This window comes from Camponotus floridanus, unplaced genomic scaffold (assembly GCF_003227725.1).
Source record: "Camponotus floridanus strain SB8 unplaced genomic scaffold, Cflo_v7.5 scaffold3, whole genome shotgun sequence".
In the NCBI taxonomy this organism is placed as follows: domain Eukaryota; kingdom Metazoa; phylum Arthropoda; class Insecta; order Hymenoptera; family Formicidae; genus Camponotus; species Camponotus floridanus.
This window is the reverse complement of record NW_020229436.1, coordinates 3,360,578-3,386,925: the sequence shown is the minus strand read 5'-3', so window position 1 is coordinate 3,386,925 and position 26,348 is coordinate 3,360,578. Positions and strand designations below refer to the sequence as shown.

Genomic DNA, 26,348 nt, shown 5'->3' with positions numbered 1-26,348 from the left:
ACTCGCTCAACTCGACGATTTCCGCTCTTAAGACATTATTATCGCGGTTCGTCTCTCTCCAATACGCGCGCGCTAATGACCCTTCGAGCACAATGCCCTTACGTTCCATTGTCTTACGGGATAGCCGACCATGCTGCCTCGATCGACTTTTGATATTTTTGTTCCTCTTGTACCGTCTTTCCTCAACTCAGTTTTCTCAACTCGATCGCCGGCGAATTATTTTTTTCCCGATATTTCCCGTCAAATTGACAACCGTTCAATTGTCGCGACGCTTGACACCTTTACAACCGTCTTGCACTCTCTGTAACAAGGATACTTTAACGACGACTTTATTATAGCTGATAGTTTATATGTCAGGACGACGATAAAAAAAATAACACACGCGAGAGTAGTCTCGTCACGAGTCAACGACAAATTGAATTTGTTTTTTTTTTGGCCGCTTTGATTTCTGCTTGCTCATACGCAATCGTCGCTCGTCTCTACTTGTAAAATTCAATTTCTCTCATGAAGTGATTCTATTTAAAACCATATGTAAGTTTTATTTTTTTCTATACTGCTAATAAGGTAAATAAAATAATAATATTAACACAGTTTTTATACAAAAGTTAATCAACTTTTCAAAAAATTTTATTTACTCTTTGATTTAAATAATAAATAATGAAATATTTTGAGACAAAGAGATATAAGAATAACGAATCTTTACTATTTAGAAAACAATGTTCCTATTTTATAATAAATTTTTTTAAATTTATGTTTTGATAATATTAATACAATTTAAAAGTTAATCTATCTCTCAAAATTTAGATTTATTTTTTGAATTAAATAATAAATAATAAAAAATTTTGAGAGAGAGATGTATAAGAATTTTACTATTTGGAAAACAGTATATTCTTCAATATATATATTCTTATTTTAATAAATTCTTTGAATTTCTTTTTTGATTGTGCTACGGTGTATTACAAACCAACTTGGTAATTTTATATCAACTTTTAATAATAAGCTTTAACCAATCGAAAAAACAAGATATTTTTAAAATAACTTTCATTTAATTCTGTCTTGCCCTCAATGCGCGATAGAAACGTACAGATGTACTTTACCTGATTTAAAAACGATATATATATATATATATATATATATATATATATATATATATATATAATCATCGACGAGTTTTTACTATCTTCTCGTTGCAAAGCTCTTTGCATTTTAATTTTTGACATATATATTTCATTGCGTAAACATGCACGAAGAGTCACCCCCGATTACTCGGTTATTTTTAACTCTTATTTAATCAAGAGTCGCAACTTTCTCTCTCTTTCTCTTTTTCCTTTTCTCTCTCTTTGTTCCCACGAGTAAACTTAGGACAAAATTTTCCCCACGGCATCGTAACGCTTTATTAATTTCCCGACGGCGCCGTCGACGTTTTCGCCATCTCTTCCGCTGTTTCGCTCGCGTTTCGTCTACCTTATGAAACCTTCAATTTTACCGTACCTTCACCTGTGCGAAACTCAATATCTTTACATTATACTGGAAGACAAGGTCGCGAAATAGTTTGCGAGAAAGTGAAAAGCATATCTTTCGACAGATATATAGATATATGAATAACGAATGAACTGATGTGAAATGGAAATCGCATCTGCTGGAATAATAGTTATATATGCGCTTCGTGATTATTTATAAATGAATATTCCATAAAATTTATGCTCGCTGCTTAAAAGTCACGTCGTGTGATCTTTATAATATTTTTTGTATTGCATGAAAATAATACGTTTAAACTCCATTCTTCAGAACCTCGTCCATGGAAATGGCTGCGGTATTTAAATGCGTAAAGCTTGCATTTCCATTCTCTGGAACCGCAGTACGTATCATGTAAAATCCATTACGGTTGATTGCAATCGTGTCTGCATGTGTGTATTTAACGTAAAAATAACAGTAGATAGTTATTATTTCATGATTGCTACACGAATAAACGTTATTCTCAACCAACGATAAAATTTTTAGTTTAGTATCTTCAATGCTTGCATTTTTTTTTTTTACATCTTACCATCTCTGTCTACGCATATATATTTTATGTTTTTCGTTGAACTCTATTGCTTAAAAAATGTCACAAACAAAAGACAATACTTATATATTATTATACGGAAAGAAAAATGTCGTAGAGAAAGCAATAAATTAATTTGATTAGGACATTACGAGATTCGCTTCAGTTTCCTTTTCTGGTAGATACACATGTGTTTCCCTCTATTTCTGATTTATGCAATCAAATTTCACGCACAATATCTTCAACGCGATATACTCATTAATAATTATTATCTTTAATCTCGCTAATAAATTCGCCGATGTTGTTTCAGATACACTTGAGGACTGGAAGCTGATATTCTTCGGCACGGAAACCTCGGTGGAGATGGACGACGAGCTGGATAAGGACAAACCGTTACCGCCGGTGGCTCACCCGGACGTGGTTCAGAACAACAATGCAGCCTCGAACAATGTCCGGCACAACGCCGTGGACACTGAGGGCGATCCGTGGACAGGCAGCCAGCAGGTGAACCGGGTCTCCCATCCGGAGGTGCAGAAGCCGACGACGGAGAACCAGACGAGCGGCTGTGCTGCCCTCGAGAACGGGGGCAGCAGGTGCCTAGGTGGGTGCCTCATACTACTCCTTCTAGCCTACCTGACCGGCGTGCCCGACTGGCGGGAGCTGATCATCAGCTGGCCAGCCTCGGCGGACAGTCGGAGCGAGTCGGGCGCGGAACCGGACCGGTTGCTGATCGCGGCGACGAGTAGCGTCGTTTCGACGACGACGACGACGACGTCGTGGACCAGCGACGTGACGATGCAGCGCGTCTCGGCGATAGATCGCTTGCCGGGAGCTTGCCGCGGATGTTCATGATGATAACAGGTCGTGTTCGGTCCTGCGACAGTTCGCGATCTGACCTCATGACTCGAGTCGAATCATCGGGAGACTCGCGAAAGCGACCGTCGACGACGCGTGCCTGATACGTCCTTGTGATCCGTGAGACATTAATATACTTGTGATGCGTGTACGTGAAAGGGAACGAAGAGAAAAAACTCTTATTCCTCCTCTCCCGATTACTGTTATCTCGAGAAGAGATCCGGGAGATTATCAAAGTTGGGTTATCGTCCGTCCTCTATCATTCTAGCGAGGGATGCACTTTAGATGATGGACATTGAGTTCGATGATCCCGTAAACACTCCGTTGTAGCGTTCCTCTCATCAGCAGCATGATTTCTTCGCTGACGCGCATCACTAGGTTTGGCTTTCCAAATTTGTTTGTGTCATGAGAGAAAGTGTGTGAGTCTCTTCTGATTGACACGATATGTTCTGGCTTGCGTGACAACACTCTACTCGAGAGGAACGTCGATGTGGCGGCTTCGATTGATCGAAATTGTTGCGGGGAGGATAGGACCCTCAACAACGCTACGAAACAGGAAATGCGCGATTCTATTTCCAGATGCATGATAAACTCTCGATTTCCTTTCGACGGAATTTATTTCTAGGTTTAAATTTTGACATATAGCTATCTTCCAATTAGGCTTTATTAAAGGAATATTTTTTTTTGATTATATATATGCTTCATCGTATTTTTAAGAGAAGAGTACACAATAATATATATATATATATATGTATATATATATATATATATATATATATATATATATATATATATATGTCGTATCTCAGAGAGAGAAATTTCAACAGAACTAACTATGTGTTGGACAAAAGAAATCTGCGGGAAGCTTTATACAAGACAGCATTGTTGACATAAAATCTCGCGGGAAATTCAACGTTACCAAGTTTGCTCGATGGACGCGAGGTAATGTGATTCTTTGCATGTTGTTCGATTTGTTAACGTCGTTTCTTATGCTATCTTTCATGGCGAACTTTTCCCCCAAAGTAACGCAATATTTCTTTAGTAACGAGCCAAGCAAGATAAATACAGAAGATTCTACATCACAAATATAAAAAGCAACTAAAAAATAAATAAATAATATTTAACATTGCAATAATGACGCGAAAATCGAGAGTTCATCATTTTTCTAAACGAAACCTTTCTGGCTCTATATCGTCACAACAGTTATAGCCGTAACTCTACGGACGTGCTTGTAAATATATGTAAAACGTATTTATTATACTTCGCGGAGTTACGTGCGATCTTCCGAAAAGTTTTGAGAAATGGCGTTTCTGTGGCATCTTCTTCCTCCATGTTGAATGGAGCAGAAATGGGTAAACGACCAATGTTTTGACAAATACATTGTGAAGCTGTTCGATTTTTATACGATAATCCGTATATTAATCGCAAGACCATCATATCCGTCTCTTCAATTGTATTTGTAATTCTATTCGACACGTTACGAGAAATAGCATATTATTATTTTTAATGTCAAAGATGCACAATAGGAGCTTAGTTTTGGTTTTTTTTCACCGATAGTATTTTTATTATCATCTAGTCCCATAATAATTGGAAGCCGCGCATCAATTAAACTTCTTCAAAGAACGAGAACCAGAGTTTCTTAATTTTTTCGAATATTAAGAGGGAGAAAACTTCGCGCGATGATGATATGTGTGATACGACATATATAAATGCGATGTATTTTTGCCCAATTCTGCTCAGTATTTCGGTCAGAGCCGACCATATATAACAATATTTCCGTTTCGCATATATGACTCATCATATGAAGCATTTTGTACGAGACAAAAAATGTGACAGGGAATCATCGCGCAACTGCCATTAGCGAGACCTGCTATGTCCGGTCTCGCATCCTGTCTCTCCTGGAAAAATCGCCTCGCGTAACTTATAGTACACCCGATAGAGTTACAATTCACTTTGGTCATATCATCGATTTTGATCGATGAAGTGGCTCTAACGTGTTCCAGGGAGGCGGAGGGAGACAATTTTTCTCTCGCCTTCTTCCACTTCTTTTTTTTCACCTCTCTCTCTCTCTCTCTCTCTCTTGCATATATTTATATGCATGATAATACGCAATCTTTCTCCTTCTCTCTCTCTCTCTCTCTCTATCTTTTTCTCTTTTCTTCTTCTTGTTTCTGTCAGTCTATGTCCCTTTTCCTCAACATCCGACTATCAGCTTTTCTCTCGCATTCTGTTCTGAACCTTCAACTTTCCTCCACGCTTCATAAGCACTCCGCATCCCTCCAACAGAGTATTCGGTAAGCTATCAGCACTGCCGAAACTACAGAAGCTACAGGGAGGTTCTCCGGCTACCTATGTACACAGTTGGGAACGGAGTACATGAGGCCGCGTGTGGATTTTGGGCGCACGTTAAACTTCGAGGTTTATTAAGATGACATCTAGAAATTTTTACATTGAAGATTAACACGGTCTGTTCTTATATAAAATATTCATGGACATGGCAAACGGTATATAATTTTTTTACAATTTTTAATATAAAATGTAAATTATAAAATTAAATAAAATAATTTAATTAAATGTGAATTAATAATTTAATTAAAATGTAAATGATAAAAATATAGTGAAATTTTGCGAACATATTTGGACAGTAAACAATTAATAAAACATTCTAGTTTATTACTCTTTTTCTCTTTTTTTGTTGAAATATGAAATTTTCTTTCTTTATATAAATATTTTATATTACATACGAAATAAAAATATTTAATTTGTAATGTTTTTTTTTTTGGAGCAAATTGGATCATCGGTTTAATGTCGCTCATTCACATTCGGCCTCGAAGACAGTAATATCAAATTTTCGACATAGAACTTGCTCAAAACATTGTTAACTATAATAATGAAAAACCACGTATGTTGATCCGCAAACGTTCGTAGATAATTAATTGATACGCCCATAATGCTTAGCTAACTGGACGGTTAAAAATGTCGCGACGTTAAACGACCTGATATTTTCTGAACACTTTTTAGATATCATCGTTTTGCTCAGAGGAACATCGATAGACACTGGCGGTTCTATTGCGAGCTTAAAGCTGATCGCGCGCGCTTTGTAAAAATTTCGATTGCGGGGATAAGCAGGAAACTCGATGAGAAAGTTGAAGCTTCGCGGCAAATTGACGGGGCAATTTTTCTTTATCGTGAAACGATCGTCAACGAGTTATCGAGTCGGAAAGAAGTTTTTACCAGCGAGAATGCGAGGATTCGTTTCTAATATTTACGATTTTTATCGTGGTGTGCAGAATCCAATCATGTTTCATCGAAAGTTGCAGGCCACAAATCAGAAGTTAACTGCAAAATCTGCGCACGATAGGGAAAAATCGAATCACAATCAATACAATATGTCTTCTATTACGATTTCAGATGTCGACTTTGAAAAAACAAATCTGATTGAAGCACATGCTGAGTCTAACCAGTAATGTAAAGTTTCAAGGAAAACATTGATTAATAATAAAATTCCTTCGTACTTTATTCCTTTGCTATTGCCTCATTGAGAAAATGAAATATTAATTAAATTAAACTAAATCAATTATAAATTAGCTTTTACCCATATTTTTAAAGCACATATACAATCTCAATTTGATTAACATTTTGCAAAAATTATACATGGCGATTCAATCGATATCCGTATGAAACTTTCGCGGCGCATCGAAATTCTAAAATCCGAACAACTATCTGAAAAAGAGAATATCGAATGGTTGCGAAATTAAATTGACGGTATAGTCGCAATACTAAATGTCTCTTTCGGAATGTCGTGCAAATGAAACGTTTGTGATTTTTCGAGATGCGCTGGTACTCTAACGGATGGCTTTCGAATGCAATCGTGAGCAAAAAAAAAAAAGAAAAAATATTCTCGAATGTATTAATTCCAGGAGATCCGATAATATTATCTCGGTCGAGAGATGCGAAAATCGGTCAAATGTTTTTGCATCGTGTACACTCAATTTCGAAATTAATGCTCGTCACACAGATTTATCTGCTATTGATATAAATAGAAGAAGATAAAAGAAGAATTTTATTAACTTTTATATGACTCGAATAAAATTTTCATTACTATAGTAATATTTTGAAATTGCAGTATAATCAATAATGAAAAAATTTGCGATTAAGAAATTTAATGATATTTATAATTATTCTTCAACTTTTATCTGTATAAATCAAAAGACATTGTTGCTTCGATCTTAAAAAAAGAAACGCTATTTTTCTCTGTGTTTCAGAGATAATTATTCGCGCTGTTTAATTTCTAATTTTCACATTTTATAATTAAAATCGATGCAGTGTATTTCATACATCTCACTTTAAATCAAGATTCAACCTATTTTTAAAGTTCAACTTATCTTTAACGCTACTCTACAAATTTTTGATTGAACTTTATTATCTCTCTATTGTGGAAAAGTAAGGCGAAAACTAATCACTGCCAAAAAGAATATTGCAATTCCATGCTACGATTGAATGAGGAATATCGCTTCGAAATCAGGTTACATTAGGACGTCGACTAAATCCTCGTTCCTTAGGAAATGGAACGCGCCAAGTGCGATCCTAGTGCAATATTTCTCAGTGAATGGAAATATATAGAAAAGATATTTAATATTCTCCAGTTCCCTTTCAGTCGATATTGAGAAAGAAAAAGAGTTGCGACCTACAGTCAATTTTTTTTTATAGAGATTGCACGGTGTACATTTTTTATATAGGATAGGTAAAATCTCTCCGCCAGCGATCGATATAAGAGAGAGAATCCAAATTTTATAGTGGGGGAAAATCGTGTTTACCGCCGATGCGATTTCCAGCAGTCCCCTTTATACTTTATGCGAGCTCTTTCGATTCTTTACATGCCCGCGGGTGCAGGAAAGATCCAAAATTTGCACAGAGAATCGGATATATACATATTTTATTCCTCGATGCCGCGCTTTCTACAGTATACTATTTTATGCTTTTTATATGACATCCAAACTCTGATAGTACTTCGAATAAAAGATTTGCGTATGAGGCAAATTTCTCTATAATTCCTATAATTAAAATACGATTTCTAATTTTACGTTTTGTTATTTTAATTTTATCAAATTGATGTAAAGACTTTTTTTCATATCTAAAAATATAGTCTCGTGATTTTTTTTGAGCGGTCGATGACGTGAGAAATTAGTTTCACTAGGTCACCAGCATTCATGAAGGTTCCCTTTAATCAAAGATTCGTTTTTGACGAAATAAGACGGAGGAAAAACGTCGTATCGCGAGAAACATCAAGAGAGCATTCTCTGATGTCGTTTGAAACGGCGAAAGGCGGACTGAGGCAGGATGAAAATTCAAAGGCGGGTTGACTCGCAGATGAAGATTTCCTGAATTTCATCTCTGATCAAAAGAGCGGCTTGGTCAGCATTTTGTGAAACGTCCCGTTCGCGAGAAAATAATTTTAATGACTGCACGAATGAAATAGAAAATCTGACGGGTGAAATATCTATGCTGTAATCTGTATTTTACATTCATGAACTGACTGCGAATTATACGGTTTGACAAATCCGTAACATTAGCTGACTTTATCATTGAAAATATCTTCATAATAGTCAGAATTTAATTCTCGCGCTCGTAAACGATAGGTAAGAATCTGCCAAATTAAATTTTTGCATTAAGTATTAAATTGAATTTTTATATGAGATATTGAATTAAATCTTTTTACGAGAGATGAAACAACATATATGTGCAAGATATATTTTGAATCAAATTTCAATTAAATATTAAATAAAAATGTTTAATTTTCGAAACAAAGAATTAAAATTTTCCTAATTTATTTCAAGATAAATGTGTTTATTTTTTCCAGAACTTAATCTTTTGAGATCTATCTATTTATATTTTTAAAATCGGAAAAAATCGATAAGGAAATTTCTGGATTAAGGTCAACAGAAAATCGTTGTATTTTAAATTGCGTGTATACGTACGTGAGATTGTGATTCGATTTCCGTATGTTCGGTACATCAATGCACATCATCCTATATTTTCACTGACATGTGCTTCAGCTCTTTTTCTGTCATTCTATTTGCATTCCTATTATCAATTTTGTTATCAAAAATGTTATAAAGATATAAATCGATCGATTGTGATAAACAGTAAGCATACACTCTCCCTTCCTCTCTATTAATTATCTATATATTATTTTACATTGTCTACTTTCTTCAATTACTTACGCTATTTTTAATCTTGATATCTCTGTGGTTTTTATTTCAAGAATAGTTCCTCCCTTCTAATCATAAGAATCTGTTCTTAATTCATCATTAGCCACGAGCGGTTTGGTACATATTGTATATTTTTAGAGAATATATAATTTTAGAGAGAATATATAAATACAGCTTAAATGTGAACATATATTGAATATGCTATCGAAGAACTTTGGTAACTATCGATAACATATGTTTATATGTTTCGGTCATATGATTAATAATATGTATAGCAGCTGTATTAGTTTGTTATACGTTGTGATTCTATTATTACATTTCATATTATTATAAGCGGACGTTGCATATTTATCGCTGATGCCGTAATTATTATCATCCTTGAACAGAATGTCAAACTGTTCACGCACATATCATTTGAAATTCAATCGCTGGGTGCTGTTATGTGAAATTAATATACGCTTATGAAATTTATTTCTCATACTTACCATATTTCGATACTTAATTTACGAAACGTTATATACAGGATGGTCCATAGAAAATTATTTTTGACTTTTTAATAAGGCAACAAAAAATCTTTAAACTTTTATTAAATTACTAAATATTGACTCTTACATAAATAAAAAAATAATATTTTTGAGATATATTTAAATACATAAAATAACGTAACAATATGTAAATTTACATAATTCTGTATTAGAGAGAAAAAATAATTTTAGTGAAAGGTAATAGTTTTCAAATAAAAATATAAAATTATCTAATTATTTTAATTTAAATTATTTTATTTTAACTTAAAATCGAACACATTTTTCTATAGGCCAACTTGTAGTTCTATAAATGATCGAAATTAAGTGAGAAAAGTTGATAAGAGACATACCATTATCATTAGTGCGTCTCAAATTCAATCATCTTTTTAATTAGTGAATTTAAGGAGCAAATTAATTAGTCAGTATATTTATATATATTGTGACTTATGAATGTACTTAGGTGGATAATATTCGTTCTCATATGCAAGAAAGAATGAAAAAATAAATGATAATTTTCTCAATTAGTAATTAGCCAGAAAAATTCGAGGTATATATATGTTTTAAGTTGATGTTATCAAAGATGATTTGTCGATATCTGTAAAAAGTAAATCTTCAGTTAAATTGTACTTATGCATCCTGATAATTAAGCGGAAATTATTTTTAATTAAGCGGAACATTCGCGGATATCTATAATTAAAAGCGAATATGCTTCCATATATCATAAATATATCATGCATCTTCCGCGCAGCATATATGCATTTTTCTAATTATCTGCCATTTAGTACTTAAAATATAGTGAGTTGCATCGTTTGCATAATTTGCACAATTCATTCAGATTAATTATTAATTCTTAACTCTTGTGAATCCATTCTTTTTTCTTTCTCATACAAAAGATAAGAATAAGATCGCTCGTAATATTATCAATCAAGAAACGACAGACAAAAATATAAATAAAATTTTAACAGAAATAGATATGAAAAAATGGCAAATTGATAAATTAAAAAAATAAAAGTTGCAATTTTGCTGATATAAGAAATTGTTGCAAATTGAAACAAAATAAATTGTAACAAAAGAACCAGTCATGAGTTGAAAAAACAACTGCACGTATTTTAAAATCTGTCATTTTGCTTTAACTCCATATTCTTATCGCGTATTTAACGCTAAATATGAATTTCACCTTATATTGAAATCGACAAATGTAATCGCATTTAAATTATAAAAATAATACTTTGCTATCGAAATTCTATATTTATTATTGCGACTATATTTAGCGCCAAATGCAGCAATAGAATGAGATGAGAATATGGATCCTAACGTATTGACTCTCGAGGATCTTGAGCTTCGCGTTTTCTGCGAGCGAAAAAATCGCGGAACGCTGCGTGATTCTTATTATTTTCTCGTAGAACTTGCTCCACAACTTGAGAATGCATTAACCGTGATTTTTCGATTAATCCGCGATTTCGCAAAGTGACACCTGTCAAACCCGGATGACGTAACGAAGTTTCTCCCATACTGGGAATAAAATTATAAAAAAGAAGAACTTCCCGAGCAAGTCGATTAAAAGAACCGGTGATTTTTCATGACGAATCTTGTTCGCCGCGTAAAATCTCGTTTCACTATTATTTAGGAAAAGATGAAAGTTGTATCGAGAGTCGGCGAACGGTTCTAACTTAGACGAGAAAAAGAGAGAGAGAGAGAGAGAGAGAGAGAGAGAGAGAGAGAGAGAGAATTTTATTATATGCTTCAGAATGAGATCCTCTAAGAGAGAAAGAAAGAAATATAAAGATCGAGAGTGGAAGATGAGAATGAGAGAGAGAGAGAAGATGTGTGTGTATGTGTGTATGCAATGTGTGTATGAGTGAAAGGAAATAAGATAAAAAAAGGAGAAGATGAAAGAAAAAAATGAAATTACGAAAAACGAAAGTACAGACCGATTATCTATATGTATAGCGAATTTCAGTTTTAAGAATAAGAGTCAATTATATTAACCAATGTGAAGGGGTGTCGGTTTTCGAGAAAACAAAAAAAAAATTGATATAAACGTGGATACTACAAGTAGTACAAGGAACTTTGGATGTATTTCGATTCGTTCAGGTGTGACGTATCTTCCAAAATGTACAATACCCGCGACATTGCGTAGAGACAGCACCGATCTTCCGTAACGAGAATGCTGAATTTTCCTTGCAATTTTATTTTAGAGTTTTGATGGTTTATTACGCGAGTGATGGTCATTTTATATTCGTTATAGTGTTTACCTTCGATAGATCGTATCAAATAAATAAGCAAGAAGATTCTCTTGTTTTCTATATATCTTTAAAAATTCAAAATAATTAAAAATTGTAATATAATTCTAGTTTAATATATATTTTGACGTTTCTTGGACATTAGTCTTGTCAAAGGAAGATACTACAGTTATGTCTCTGTATCACTATATCTCTGTGCTTTCTCTTCATGTCGACATTCCATGAATTTCACATGAAAGCATTTCGTACTTAATTTAATTTAGCTCGCGCAGAAAATGTGACCGTGTAAGCTTGAAACTCGCATTGCGAGAAAATCGATTTTTCCAAATTAAATTCGGTCAAATCATTTAGATGAGCAATTATAGGAGAGTTGACGTTTAACATTCGATGCTGTGCGCCACCGATTTCACGTGGTACAATCGCGACAATAATTCACATTATATGACACAACGTGCATTTCTCACAGAATCGTGGTGTGAACGTCGACTAAAGAAATATCCAAATTGAATTTTCACGACTGAAGAAATTTGAGAAATCTTTAGTAAATTTCGTGAATTATTTTCATATTTCGTTTTAATTACATTTCTCAACAAATGTTAGTCAAATTTCTAATTTCCAAAAAGATGATCAAAAATCACAATAACAATTTTGTCCACATTTTTATATCATTTAAACAAAATCCTATTTTCTTAAAAAGAAGATTCTTTCTTTCATTAATTTTAATCCAAAATGTCAAAGCACTTTTCAACTGCGCTTTTTCGTACTTAACACAAATTAGTTTATTTTATAAATAATATAAAAATAAATAAAAGAAAAAATATAAATATATATAAGAAAATTGCAAAACAAAACGCTTTTTCTAAAAAAAATTACATCAATGATTTATCTAAATAAAATTTCGATAGCATTTTTTTTCTTAATATTCCTATTTATATATGTAATATTCGCGCATGAAAAATCTATGCGATATGCACAAAAAGCAATACGCATAATTACTTTATAAACGTATAAATATCTGAAAAATTATCACTCGCAAATCTCACAATTTATTCAATCGGAACTATTCAATTCAGCCGGATGTCTGGCGCTGTCTCGGCGTTATTGTCTGCTATATTGTTAATGTATCTATTGTAAATGTTTGTATGTATTGTAAAATGTATCTTGCTTGGAGAGGTGACATATCTTAAGTTATAGAGTTCCCGAGAGGAGAGGAAAAAAAGTGCGAGTTGCGATTGCGCATCTCGCGCCACGTTCACGTTCGCGCACTCATCCCCCTTTCCGTTCGTTTCCTCTTTTGGCTTTACTCTTTCCTTTGCTACTATGATTCACCATTGAAGAAGTGTAACCCCAGATTTCGCATCGAAGGAAAACATAAGCCCGATATAGTAATTTGCGAGGAAAGGACGCGGGAGGAGGCGCGATTCGTGTGGGGCGCGAATGCCTCTGCTACATACATTTATGTACACATATACATAATATATTGTATAAGCAATGGCAAAACTACTACGAGTCATTATATGCGACATTAAAATTTGTATATCATGAACGAATTAAAAGAGGAGAAGCTCCTGAATAATTATCTTGTGGACGTTATTAATCCACGGCTATTTCTCATAAAGCAGAAGCGGATGAATCGGAAAATGAAGTGCGTCTGGATTAGAAACTTAAATTCAACAAGTAAATATTAATCGTAATAATGGCTTTGAATTGAAATACAATTAATCACGCCGATGAATTCGCTAAACACAGTCGTGTTATTTAATCGGCATGCAATGAGAAGAGAGTGATCATTTATTTAATAAATTTATATACGAATGTGACGTGACTCCTTTATCCGCTTATCCTTTTAATACAATCCTACTCGTCCGCTATTAATCTACTAATCTGCGATTCATAATTCAATTAACATGATTGACGCTTTAACATGATCTAATCTCGATTAGTTGAGGGTACAGGTATGTGTCAACTGAAGCATGCTTTGCTTTTTAAATGAAATAGTAAAGTAAGTAAAATTTCGATTGCATGGTTTACTACAATTTTGTGATTAAAAGGAACCTTAACTCTCGTGTTTTTGGAATCATACTTTGAAAGATTACAAGTAAATCTTCTACGAACATTGGCAAGAGTGAAATAAATTGTCTTTTAACAAATCAGACGAATTATTATAAAACATTAAAATTATTTCTGGATAAAAATAAAAAATATATACAAAAAATAATTCTTAGCTCGTTATCTCGGAATAAATCCAAGCAACGATAATAACACCAATAGTCTTTAGGCACTGGCTGAAGATCGGAACTGTTTATTGCAGGAATTAACTGGCGAAGACATATACTACGAAAAGTGTACTGCAAGTATATTATTTTATAATATATATATATCCTAATGCCCAGAAACTAGCGTTAGTTCTAGAGTCGTTGCTTAGATTTACGGATCTTTTGCGATTTAATTTTTACATGTCGCACATTATTGATTATTTTTAACTTTAATATAATATATAATGATGTGAAGAAAACATAGTTGGATTATTGTTCTTTGATTATTTTATTTAATAATTAATTTCTTTATTAATAATAGATAAAATTTAAATTTAATCGGAATCTATGTAATCTATCACATTATGTGTATCTAAATTATCGATTTTAGCTCGCGTTTGATATGTGCGATGTAGGATATTAATATCTCTTTGACGAATTTTCCTTTAAAGATATCACTTGAAAAATTTAATAAATATTTTGATTAAAGTTGGTATTTTATTAGTGCTTTTGAATTGCGCCTATCAAAATAAAATTATACATAAATATTATTAAAAAATGCTGATTTATAAAGACATTTATTTTTCATTAGGCCTATCTAACTAATTGATTACTGAATATTTAAGCGAATATTTAATCTCTTAAGAATAATGCATGACAAATGAACTTTTCTAAATATGCATTAACTTTATTTATATCTTTCGAAATGCATGCAATTGTAATGCAGTAATAGCATGTTCTCTCGTAAAAAAGAAAAAGACAAAATAAAAAAAGAAAAAAAGAACTTGAAGAAATAAATAATCTGGAAACGTCATGTTGAAATAAAGCGAAAAAAAATTGAAAACGTTAAATAAGAATCAACACTGGTATAAAGTTTAATTTAATTTTACTGCATACGAAAGTACTATCGTTTTCTTCTTTTATGAATAATTACAATAAACATTAAAAAACTAATAAAAACGACGAAAATTACTATATGATATCAGTTTATATCATTTTAACACATGTATGAATTCTATTATATTACTTTACTATTATATTACTTACTACTATTATTTTACTATTATATTACTTTTTAATTTAAGGGGAGTATATATTTCGGAAATTATTGATAATGTTACATGATTAACAAAACAATGATGCATAAAATGTTATATCTTGAATAATACTAAATAGAATTGGAAATCATAGGAAAAATATATTTAAATAAGAGTTTTAATGTCAAATACTATAATTAGTTTCTTAAAATTTTCATTATTTTAGATATTTTTCAGATAAATGGTTCCTTTCTGCTTTTGAAATGTTGCATCACGATGTTTCATTTGAAACGCTGTTGTTTGTACAGCGTATGCATGCGATGTACTTTGCAAATGTGTTTGTATTGCACTTATTGCGATCTCAAAGCGTCTTCTATTGTAATTCATTTTCGACCATTTCACATTTGAGTATATTTGCATCATTGAAATTTAATAGAGTTCTTCAATTATTTGCACCTTCTTTTTGAGATAAATAATACAAATATGTGCACGTATGTGTATTAGCTGACTTTTGTAATTCACAGCTTAATTTAATTTTCTCGCTAAAATTAATTTTCTTGCCGCGATACTTTTTCCAGTCTAATAAATCATTGTATTCTAATGTTAGAAAGATATAAACACAAATATTACTAAAATACATATCCTTTACTCCTTTTATTTGATTGAGTATATATAATCTTTTTATTTTTACTTATATATATATATATATTTTTTTTTTTATTATACATATTCGGGATTATTCATATAATTTCTATCAAAACATTTTCCAAAAATGTAATTTATCCTTACAATTAAGTTAAAAATGTGTTTTATTTTTAATTTTTTTCTTTAATTATTTATTTATTCTGTCTTGAAACAAATATGGAAAACATTGAAAAACGTATAAATGGTCCTGGTACGATTATCTATTATTATCGCGATCTTATTGGGACAGAGATAGTTAATCCATCACGCGGCAATAATTCTTAGGGATTTGATGATTAATCAATGCAAACATCTCCCGGCCGGACACTCCTGATTTCTAGTGTATTATCGAGAACTCATCAACGTCATGAACCAGTTTGATCGGATCATTCGAGCGTTAAGTCGAATATCAGCGATCTCTCTATTTCAATATTCTTGTTTACGCAAAACCAGTTCTACGACCTATAATTCTGTTAAAATGTCAAAAACGAGTATGCAATCAGTTTTGTAAGTTTTATTTTTATCAACATTTTCTCTATTGAAAGAGAAATAGAATTGTATTTCTCCAATATTAAAATATTCAATATAATTCAATATATAAATTTAGCTATTTAAATAAATAAAAAAATTAATTTCTTATTAACTCGAAGCAAATTGTTTCTTCATTTTTTCGCTTTAGTAAAAGAAAAAATGACATATGTCATTTGGATATTCTTTATTTATTCTTAATTGCGTTTCTCAAAATATCCTTTGACAACATAATTTAAGCGAGAAGAAAGCTTTTCTGTCCCGAGGACGTCGATACGAAAATCAAGTTATTTATAAAATATGTGAACGGAAAGATACAATCGTCTCGAACTTTTCACGCGTGTGTCGCCTCATCCCTTTATCCCATAGCAGGTTCAGAAAACGTATCTAGGTACTTGGGCTCTCCGTGGGGGCAAGAGTGCCGGACGCAGACTTTCTCAGACCAGCCATCACCAACCATCACCAACCACACATCCACATATCCACAATCGCACACAAAAATAAAAATAAACAGCCCTATCCCTGATCGCTTCACCAGCACGGTGAGTCTTACTTCTTCTTCTATATTACATCCTTTATTTTAATCCTTTGCGATTTACTACTACTCTCGAAAGTACTGAATGCCTAAGGATCGAAATTTGTTTTTTTTGCATATTCTAACTTGTCTATTCCATCATGATTTTCACATTAAATATTTCGAGGAAGATGTATATTTTTCCGGATTTTTTTCACATGATTATTTCTTGTCTTAAAGTTTAATCCAAAGTGTCATTAATGAATTATTAACGTTGATAAGGAACTTGGACAAGTTAAAATTAATAATTAAATATCGATTTTCAATAAACTCTTACTTCAGAAAAAATTTAATTTAAGAATTAATGTTACACGGAAAACTAGTTAATATTAACAACTATAATCAATCTTTTTGAGAAAATTATATTTATAATAAATACCGTTGCTCACAAGTCGATATTTTCTGCTTAATTTTGTATTTTGCGTCATCTTTCATATTTTACATTATATAAATGATTAATGATTTCATAAGCGTCTTGATACATATAATATTACGATATTATTTATAGCTTATTAAGGTTATTAAGGGAAGCATCATGTAACTCAGAATTCGCCGCAAGGTTTCCGAGAAATAGACGCATTGCCTTAGGTTTCACGTACTTTGCTGAGAGATCTCTGCTTTCTTATTCGCTGACGCTGCTTTCTCTACTTTTATCTCTGCTTCGTTTTTGCTTTTGTTTCCTGTATTAAGAGATCCTCACACTTATTACTCCGCTACCAGTTATTGGTAGTTAAATTATATTTGTTATAAATAGTTTTGCGCTGTACAATTATTGTCGCCAAATAAAAATTGATTTTGTTCCATCAGTATGAATCTTATATGATCGATATGGTATAGTTATTCAAATTATTGACGGTAATATTAATCGTGTGAGGATGTTTTTATATGCGTAGTGCATTTTTATTTTATAAAGTATAATAGTGGCGTATGATTGAATGAATATTATAAATATTTTTCGCATATTAAAGAAGACACATCGCTATTTTATTTTTTAAAATAATTATCTATAATTATAGTATATTGTGTGTCGAGAGAGAGATATCATAAAGAATATATTCTTTTATATTCATTACATTTTTTATCAGCAAAATATCAATATATAATAGTTGCACAATCTAATGAAATATTTTTTCCTTTTTCCAATTCATTTTTTATTATGCATATTTTGCAGAAAAGATTACGAAATTATAAGGAATGCCATATAGTAAAAAAAAATTTATGAAATGATAAAATACTACTGACGCACGAATCTTCCATCGCCTACTTTTGTGTTTTATTTTATTTTATAAGCTAATGAGAGAGAATATTATTTCGTTACAAGCAAAACTGTACATAATGCATGAGTAAACATTGAAGAATGGTAGTATAATTTATTTAAATGTAATTTATTATAAGTATGTATATAATGTGTGTGTATGTATATAAAACATAAATTCCATAGACTTATATTGTTGGATAGAATAAAAGCTGCACATGCAAATGTAATAAAATAGCATTTATGTATGCGTTTCATTTGTTTGATATATTGCGCATTCAGATAAATATTATTTTATGTTATGTTTACGTATGATTTGTAAACGAAGTGTATAGCATGGCTCACATATGCTTTCGCATGCTTTGCAATTTTTGAACATTGTAATGTTGCAGGCTTCGCTAAATCGATGTTTTGCATTTTTTCGAAGATCAACTTGTTTTCTTCAATTTTTATTTTAATTAGAAAACAAACTAATGTTATTTTTTTAAACATTTTTATGTTTGTTTAAGCAAGTGGGAGCATATTATAGGCCTGGGCGAATCAAAATAAATGACGTTTTAATCAATAAATATTTTATATTTAATTAATCAGTTATAGAAAAAAATATTCGAGAATCATGATTGATGAATTTTTCATGTAATTTTATATGCATATAGAAAATATTGCATTATACGCGTAAAACGAATTCTGTATAGAAAGCAGAATCAACTTTTATAACGAATAATTGTATTTTTACATTTATGTGAATTCATATTAAAATAATATTGAATTTATATCTTAATAGTGTTCGATATGTGATATGAATTGGACAAAAGTTTGCGTAAATAACTTTGAACATTGATAAATTTCATAAAATAATATTCGCCAAAGCCTAATCCGCACATATCTGAATTAAGTTTCGCTTACCTCTATTTTATTTTAAGATATATATGTATTTTATTATATACATATTTTATATATTTTTACGATACATGAACTCACACTAAAATACACGTAATTATGCGTCGTGTGATTATATATATATACTTAATGACGTTGATTAAATTTTTAAAGTAAACCTATTTGTTTAACTATTCAAAAAAATTAATTTCAATTAAATTAAAAAAGCGGTAATTTTTTAACGAGAAAGATGGCTTTTCAGTCTAAATCTTATCAATATGATTTCTTCTCATATAAAACCATACATATTTATTAAAGCCATATCCCAACGATATGTAATCGACTCGAGCGCGACAAAGTATAATGCATAATAACAACAGCAACAACACAATACAAGCTCGACTGGACAAAGACGAAGAGCGTCAATGGTATATCTAATTTTTCAGTGTGCAAACTGGGTTGGTACCACAGCGATGGCAGCTGCTTGCGACAGTGCCCGTCCGGGACTTATGCGGTCCGGGACGACGAATCTAGTGTATTCTGCATCGCGTGCCATTATTCCTGCCTATCATGCAAAGGACCTAGCGACGCTGACTGCGTCACTTGCCATGCGGACTCGTTATTCACATGGAGCAACGGAAGAACACTGTGCGCGCTGAACGGACTTGCCTGGAAGTTGAAATCCACGGAATGGTTCTACAGGATGACCATAGTGTGCTTGATTAACATGTGCCTCATGATTGCCGTCATCATTTATCTCGTGCTAATCTGGTGCATCCGCAAACGCAAATCCGTCCACAAGTACAGCAGAGTGTCTTATTCCGGAAACGGCGAGGTTCATGCGGACACGGAGCAGAGCGGAAATACTTGTGTCTCTGATAGCGAATAAGTTTGTCACTGATAATGGAAAGTATTTTCGAGAGAAAGCTCTGTAATATGCCTGAAGATATTCTTTTAGAAATCTATTGGAAATGTATTCGAAAATAGTATTTTTTATTTGAGAATATTTTTATATATACGAAAAAAATATTTTCACATATAATGCGAAAAAGAGATAAATGAAGAGATGAATGAAAATATTCTCGTAATATTTTGAGAGTCATTGAAAATATATTTTGCAATTTTTTTAAAAATATTTTCTGTGAATAAAATATTTCGAAAATGTTTTGAGGATGTTTTCTAAAAATAAGATTGCTTGTTTTAAAATTGCTTTAAATAGGTGATAATTTTGTCGGAAAAGACTGTCAAAACCTAAGTTGTTCTACAGAATGTTTGGCTGCAATCAGATCACTTCCTTATAAATTATATAATTTATATATACACACATATATTTATATTATAATTATATATATGCGAATATAACTGATTTTACAATGCAATCAAAAAATCTAAATGCAACGTTAAAAAAACATATTTAGAACGTTTTTTGCGAAAAAATGAAAATGCATTTGTATTTCCTATAATTGTATGTACAAATTCAGCCTCGATTCATCGTCAAATATAGAAGTTATATTACATTTTTGCAAGTGTAGGAATGCTCCTTTGTAGTAACACTTTGTGAGACGTCTGGAACGTAAAGCGTTAATGGTGCCGATAGTTTCCTTTGAAGCAATTCGCTTCGTTGCGATGCCAGTATTGTAGCAATAGTTCGCGATGGTGGACCGTTTATCGATCGTTATTGGAGTAACGCGGAGTAATGTCCCTTGAAACCAGTGAGTGATTTTATGCGATGTAGAAAGTCTTAAATACCTGTGCAGACATCTCTTGTATGATTAAAAGTGAGAAGTGAGACTATTTTAAAGTGTGGTCTATCACATTATGATTACGTAATTTTATATTATTAATAATTTTATTATTAATAATAAAATTTAGGCTCGATTAATCACGGATATTATAAGTAGTATTTACGTATTAAAAAAAAGTTTTGATAAGTCGAAAGTTTACATATTAAATAGAAAGATAAAATATATAAAGAAACACATTCCTATTCGAATACAGAATGACATTTCATTTATTATCTATAGATATATAAATTATCGAGTTTCTGGATTGATGAGCAATACAACGCGATCTAATCAACAAAGTTACCACGTTATCGTATTATGCATATGCAGTGCACGTCATGCACTAATCCAGAAAGTGATTAACAAGATCTATTGATTAGGGATTTATTAATCAAATGCTGCGACAATAACGTAATTTCATTTATATTTATAACGATATCTCATTATAATTTAAATAAAATTAAAAGTATTTTTTCGCAATTTACCTCAATAATGTGATACATATTAGTATAAATCGTAACTACCATCGCCTACAGTAATTATTCATAATTGTTACTAATCATGATATACATCTTGTTAATGTTGAAAACCTTAATAAAGTAATGAAAAATAATGATATGAAAACATATATAAACATTGTCTTCATTATACTCAGTTCCCAAACAGATTATTAAAATCTTTGTAAAAAATAGAAATATTAAAACAAGAATTTATTTACATATCCAATTTCATATTTTTGCCATACTCCTTTGTTATGTTGAAAGACTTTATAATCTTATTTATACAAATGTAGTACATTTATTTGACATAACATTTTTAATTTAAAGCATTTATGATATGTGCATGAATGTTCGAATTAATGACGCATCTTTTTTTATTTTAATTTACAGTTTAACGTTGGGCCGTCAGCGAACATCCGAGAAGTCAGTATCCAATGCCAAAGTATAGAAATTAGAAGTGATAGATTCTGACAAACGTAGTCGCAGTAGATGCATAGAAAAATATATATATTTTTAGATGTATAAAAAATATATATTTTTTATTATATAAAAACATATAATAAAAATAAACGACCAAAATGAGCAAAATTAAACAATTTAATTTTTCTTTTGGAATTTCCTCTTGAAATTTAATTTTAAACACATTTGTATGTCATACGCATCGTGGAGCACAAAAGCAGAATTATCATTGCGGACTGAGTTGCGAAAGTAATTAATCCGTAGTGCGACTAAAAGTCGCCGGTAACGAGCGCGTTCTCGTCGCAATCAGCGACTGGCTGCTTATCCCAATCAGTGGATTCATCTGGTACAATTGATAGACGGGCTTCCTATATTGCAGTCGAAACAGCTTGCTAATTGTTTCCAATTAATATTCACACTTTGGACTTGTATATCCTTGTTATTGAACTGTGAAATGGGGATTTGTTGCCACCGGGTAAGTATATATATATATATACATATATACACGTACAGAGAGAGAGAGAGAGACACTTTATGCCGATATAGATCGGTATCAATATAAAGCGAAATAGAATCAGAGAAGGCCGTTAAATAATTTCTATTTGTTTTTATATCTTAATAATTCTCTGTTTACATACGTATTTATTTGTCAAAAATATAGTATAACGTATAAATGAAAATTTATATTATATACATGATACTCTGATACTAAATGATAGATAAATGTTGAATGGACTGTATGGATAATAAAAATCAGTCGATGTGAAGAGTACTGTGATAACGTACTTTTAAAAAAAAACATTTGCGTATATTTATTGTCTGTGAAAAGTTGCATCGGTCAATATTCAATAATGTAACAAATATCGTCCTTTGCTATTGGATTTGTTAAATCGACGTATCAAACGTACGTGATTTTAATACAGAGCGTGTACAAGTTTATTATGGATAGAGCATACACATGGAATATAAATTGCACAGAGTGCAGTGTCGCTTCATAATACATTCGTTGCGGATTTAATTGCTCATAATTCACGACGAAGCACGTTCGAAAAAAATCACTTCTCTCTCAATTTATTTTTATACATTACTGCCCATCGCGGCGATTTCGACGAGCGAGGTCAGCGCGTCGCGAACGGATGCCGGCTGCTGCAAGCTTGACATTAAAAAAAAGAAAAGAAAAAAATGTCAAAATACACAATCTCCGAAATGACAAATTCTCACATATTTTTGCAAATTCGAGAAAAATATTTTACCATTATTTCCACTCTTCGAAAGCAGTATTAAACTGGATTAAATGAAATAAAATATGCAATTATTAATAATAATCTTTTATTAATTACAAAGCTTTTTTTTGATAATTTAATACTTCATATATTCTTCGACATTTGAAATTTTTCGATATTTCAGACGTTTCGTTAATGCGCTTCATAATACTAATCCGTCATGTTTTAAGCTTAATTCGCGCGGAAATTATCAGAAATTCGCATTAATCGTTATTTTCTTACTATGTCCAATAATTAAAACCTATCGAAAGCGCGGCTATAAAAATGACATCTCGCGATATTGCAGCACTCGCCATCCACGAGTGGACTCGTCATAATTCATAATTTTGCGTGTATTCAAATGACGCATTTACATCATGGGAACCGACATTGCAGCCGCTGCTCTCGCGACTAATAAAATTCCTCACTATGCTACCTTCTCTCCGTGCAAAGCATGCAAAGAGCGAACTCCTGTTACATCTAGACGAACAACGCTTACTAGACGAGGGTATAAAACAAACGGGTTTATGGGTGGGGCGTCAAAGTCCGCGTTATCTTGGAAGCGTGAATATCCAGGATCCGCAACATCTTTCCCGGATGATCTTGCTTGCATCACGATGCTTCTAACTAATACAAGGCAGGATCGCGGTGAGCATCGCTTTCGAGGAAAATCAACAGCTCTCCTTTCAGTTATCATGTATTGCGTAAGATTATTTGAATTATGATCAAAGTTACTTTAAGTTTCTATTAAACATAAGCTCTCTCTTCCTCCTATTGCTTAATATTTCAAATGCAGAGAATTTATATAAAATCTATATCATCAACGCGAGAATTTCGAGGCAATTCTTTCCCATAAAAGAAGCAAATTTGTTTATAAATAAAGCTTTCTTTAATTAACAATTCTCTACTACCGTTTATTAATTTGTTTCGCGAAAATTGATCATCCGCGGACAGAAGAACCGTAGTGCTTCCAAGCAATTGCAATCGTCACGTAACAGTGTGACGTAACAGTGTAACTTTCTTCTCCCTCTTCCTCTTTTGAAAAGATTTACCACCGATAACTCCTTTTCATTTCATCCTCCTCGACGCGAAAATAAGAAGGAAACAATCGTCCAAGGATACACAAGCGCTTGGCAGAGAACCAAATTTCCGCCATCATTCCGAGATGCTAGGAAGCATGCACGCGTGCATGTGCACGCGACAGCGATGGCACCATACATACTTCTCGCCGAAACCATAAGAAACAAAAATGTTCCGTATTTCACTTCCTATTCATTAATCGTGAGAAAAGAGTTTAACTTTATTTAGCGATATTTTTGTGATCTCTTGAATTTTTTTCCTTTTTATCAAAAAAAGTGCGAGAATAAATACATGCATGATTTCATTGAATCGTAATTTAAAAAGTCATATTTTTTGTTCAAACATTAAAGAGAAGAAAAAATAAATATGCAAGATTAAGCGAAAAATAAAGACAATGTAATTAGGAATTGTAAAATTTAAAAAAATATTCATCATTTTATATAATCATCTAAAATCTAAATATATATAACAGGTATTTTACAGATATTTAATCAGTTGTAATAATGTTTCATCTCTCAACCATAATAGTTTTCCAACAATTTAACCCATTCAACATTTTCGCTTCAACTCTTGCGGATCATACTTAACTTATAGCAAAAAAGGAAATATTTTTACTTTCCGTGTTAACAAATATGTACACGTTGTACATCATAATAACTATCTAAAAAGAAACAACTACAACCATCGATTGAACATTAATCATTGATAAGATTTCTTAAATGTCGCTACCGGTAATAAATGTCGTTCCGTTTATCTACTTTCCTTCCTTTCATACCGTCTGGTCCATAAAACTTGTCTATTACAGTTAACAGCATCGTATTTCATCCTTGATACATGCAAACACAGACAGTTTCGTGCAAAGGACCGCACGATAAATTGCAGAATTATTTATGACACGTAAGCGGAAATTTGAAGGCAAATCGATCTCCATGAAATCAAGCTGGATTGAGATACCTACTATTAAAAAGATGTCCACTATAATATAAATAAGATTGAATGACGGAAGATCTTGTTTATTGCAAAATCTACTTTTACCGAACTATTACCGACAAATTAATAATTGTTTTCCATTAATTAATAATGAAGTTAAATTAATAATAAAAATTTATCTCAATAATATTTTACTAATTTACGAAATAATATTTCTTTATAAATTTTAATTAAATATAATGTTAATAGTAAAATCTGATCCTATTGTGTTTCTTTCTTCTACCAAATAAATTTCCATATTTTAATCAGAATTTTTATTCAGATATATTAATAAAAAAATAATAATAATAGCCATCAAGTTTTACTACATTTTACAGCTCGAAAATTGGCTGCATATGATATGTGCAATCAGCACATTTGAAATATATAGCCAGATTAAAAATGAAAAATTTCGAGATGAAATTTTAATGTAGAAAGAGTTGTTCGAAATATAACACGCATTCAAAATTTATTTCTACGGATTCAAAAATTATTTTTGCTGTTATTTTCTTTAAAAAATAAATGGTTTTTTATTAAGAAAATATATGACAAAAATTTCACATACAATTCTCTTTAAAATATTATTATACTCATGTTAATGAGTTGCTATCAAGCCAGTTTAAGAGTACTTTTTAAAAACATAACATATAAACGCGACAACTTAATCCTTTCTTTAATAAAATAAAATGATATAATTCGTGAAAGAGCAGATAATAGATGTTAAAATTAACATGAATAATGACATGCGAGAAACAAATCGAGTATGTAAGATATATAGCATTTAATCAAAGTAAAAATAAAGGTCCACTTATCTTTTTCAATATGCCAAAATGATATCATATCGACGAAAGGAATATTCTTGCTAATTTTATATATTCGTACATACTCGTTGATCAATATTCTCCAGTACAATCTGTTATTGTACGTTACGATATCAGAAAATCTACCCAATTTTCAGGAATATGTAACAAAAATATATATAAAAAAATGTTATTTTTTTAACTCTGCCACATTCATTTTTAATTACAAGTAAACATAAATTTTGAATATAATATTCTGTTATATTTGTTTTTTATGTATCACAGATATAATATTATGTATTATTTGATATAATTTTATATTTCATATCCCATTTCCATAATCAAATTTTTAATATTTTTAATATTTAAATTAATATTTAATAAATGGAAATACAATATATGTGAGT

At 31.5% G+C, this 26,348-nt stretch overlaps 1 protein-coding gene across 1 annotated transcript in view; it reads left to right on the top strand.

Annotated features, from left to right (window-relative positions):
• LOC105254895 (furin-like protease 1) overlaps positions 1-20,081 on the top strand; it is a 211,154-nt gene extending 191,073 nt beyond the window's left edge. Inside the window, exons 13-14 of the mRNA XM_025410086.1 lie at positions 2,352-2,642; positions 19,534-20,081. Coding sequence (XP_025265871.1) covers positions 2,352-2,642; positions 19,534-19,976 — 734 coding nt within the window. The 3' untranslated portion in view covers positions 19,977-20,081. The remainder of the gene's footprint in view (positions 1-2,351; positions 2,643-19,533) is intronic.
• The last annotated feature ends 6,267 nt before the right edge of the window (positions 20,082-26,348 follow it).